At 46.8% G+C, this 2,687-nt stretch overlaps 1 protein-coding gene across 1 annotated transcript in view; it reads right to left on the reverse strand.

Moving 5' to 3' along the window:
* Positions 1–231: 231 nt before the first annotated feature.
* ELP6 (elongator acetyltransferase complex subunit 6) overlaps positions 232–2,687 on the reverse strand; it is an 11,645-nt gene continuing 9,189 nt past the window's right edge. Inside the window, exon 3 of the mRNA XM_025191865.1 lies at positions 232–837. Coding sequence (XP_025047650.1) covers positions 710–837 — 128 coding nt within the window. The 3' untranslated portion in view covers positions 232–709. The remainder of the gene's footprint in view (positions 838–2,687) is intronic.

The following is a 2,687-nucleotide window of genomic DNA, read 5'->3' on the forward strand; positions in this document are numbered from 1 at the left end:
ACCATTTTTGTTGCCCTCCACTGGACTCTGGAAAGGATCTCAAGGCACTGAGAATCACTTATATAAGCAGTCCTGAAAAACCCATCAGGCTCCAACATATAGGGTCAAACTGAACCTCGGAGTTGATGGATGCAACCCCACTGAGGATCAGGGAGCTGCACCCATTGACACCAGAGCTCAGTGTGGTCCTTAGAGCTGAACTCCAGGAAAGAGGTATAGCTAGCAGACATGATCAGGGTTTTGAGTCTGTCCCGGTTGAATCACAAATCTTCCCTTGAAGAAATATCCAATAAGGAGATGCTAGCTCTTTGTGCCATTCAAACATTCCTCTCCAAAGACAACAGGGCTTAGACACCTCAACACACATCAAAGAGCAAAGCCTGGAATAGAAGAGGGCCAAGTGGCAAGTCTACTCTGACAGAAAGGAGCAGGTCAAGAATAGTAGGCTCAATCCAGTGCCGTGCCAAGTCTTCCACTCCCTCCCAAACAAGCTTAACAAACCCAACACTCCCCAGAATCAGGTCCATGCAAAGCAAAGGGCTACGATCGATGGCTTTTGGGAGGCCTCGAGGAATATCACATGCATAGTTTCGGGAGAAGGCAGTGGGAGACAAGTTCAGATATCCATGAAAAAGAGGTGATGTTGCCCTCTAGCGGTTATAGCCTCTTCAGGTCGTAAACCCTAATACTGCTGCTCAGGCGTGGAGCGTCACGCTTCATCCAGAACCACCCCACTATTATCATCATTAGACTCCAAGAGACTTACCAGCTTTTGTGCTACGACGTTATAGTGACTGAATGACTGGATCAGGGCCACAAAACAGACTTTACAGCCAGCTGGGAAATAATAAGAGACACATTATCACTGTGATCATGCGCACACATATCATCATCATTATCAAAGTGTTTCCAATGCAGCAAAGGCAGAGGAAAAAATGAGATACCTAAACCCTATCAAAAGAGGCCCGAGGGAGGGTGAAGAGGCTGTGAAGAGCCTTGTACCATCTGCTGGAGCGTGGCTGCAGAGTTCAGATGGTTTTAAAACATTTAAGGAGATTTTTGCCCAGTAAAGAATTTAAAAAATGGTTTAAAGAGGAGAGAGACACTTCCCTTTCTTCCCTCCACCTCTGCTGCTGGGAGAACCCTTGGCATTTCTGCTAGTGGACAGTCTGTCCAAATAGCAGCTTTGAAATAAAGACAGTGGCGCACACTGTCTTTTCCAATGAAGTGCTAACAGCTCTTGGCCTCTCTAGTTTGGCTCTTCTGGGGCACAGACACACGGGCCTCATTTAAAGCTCGTCATGACAGATTTGATAATAAATGAGAAACTGTAATAAATAAAAGTCTCATGAAGGTGACAGACAAATGCAGGTTTGGGATGACAAGGGAATCCAAAAGCATTGCAGCAGCAGCCATCAGAAATGCCATCTTCAAGTTTGGGAGCACGTGGAGCTAGTTCTTCCCACCAGAGGTGGTGAGGAGCTACCAAAAAGGAGTTCACTATCATCCCACAAAGTGTATGTCCTGCTATGCCAGATGCATATGGCAAGATATTTAGTTTCTGGGAATAGAAATAAAATTCCTCAGATCCAAAACATGTCGTGGTTCAAGTCAAACCATGTCCCAGCGCTGCCATGGCCAATCCCAACAATCAGCTCATTGTCAGCATTGGCCCTGGGAAGGACCAGGGTCTGCACACACATGCCACACTTGTCATTAAAGGAAGCATATAATCCAGCCACAAAGATGTTCCACATCATATGCAACTCTCCACTATATGTGGAACATCTCTGTGGCTTGTTTGCCATTTGATGGCCCTATAACTGGTCTGAATGTGTGGCATGCTGCAATTTATTTCTGGTTTCTGGTCAGGACTGAAGGGTACTGATACATAATTCCTACCAATGCAAGTGTTCATATAGCACCCAGCACAGTTAAAGGTTGAGTAACTTCTTTATCTGCATCACTGATGCAGTTAAACAAGAGAACAAGATGTGGTGCAATGACTGCCTATCACAGGGGAACCTCCAATAGCCAAGGTGAGGCTGAAGTGCTGGGCAGGAGCTCAGTCAGAAGGAAGGGGCAAGAAAGCCAGAGTGGAAAGTCTGCACAACCCCAAGGTCAAGATGCACTTCTGTGGCCCTCATTTTCGAAACACTCAGCAAGTACAACACGAGTTTGGTGAGATCTGCCCTTCAGCAACACCCCTGCCAATCGTACGGTCTCAGAGCAAGCTACACAGCCACTTAGGCTGAAAAAGCCAGTCCACATTATTCACCCTGCACATAACCACATGGCCAATGTACTGAGCCAGACAGCAGCCTGCTCCAATACCCTGCCTTGCTCACCCCAAGCTCCCTCCTGAATGGAAGTATATAGTGATGTTGGCCCTGCACCACAGATCAGCTCTCCAGCCTTGCCTCTAGATCAGATCACCTGTAAGGGCCAGTGGGCGCATCTACACGAGAGGCTTTAAGGCACATTAGCCCAAATTTAAGGCGTGTTAGGGAGTGCATCTACACATGCACGCCCATAATGTGCTTTAAAAATTGTGATTTGGGGCTAATCACGCCTAAATTTGATACCTGCAAATGCAGATATCAGTATGGCACTGATATCTACACACCTTCCAGTCCCAAGGAGTCAGCGGGTTTTACAGCATTCACTTACCTGTGCAACATTCCTGC

Source organism: Alligator sinensis, unplaced genomic scaffold (genome assembly GCF_000455745.1).
Source record: "Alligator sinensis unplaced genomic scaffold, ASM45574v1 scaffold1296_1, whole genome shotgun sequence".
NCBI classification, from domain to species: domain Eukaryota; kingdom Metazoa; phylum Chordata; order Crocodylia; family Alligatoridae; genus Alligator; species Alligator sinensis.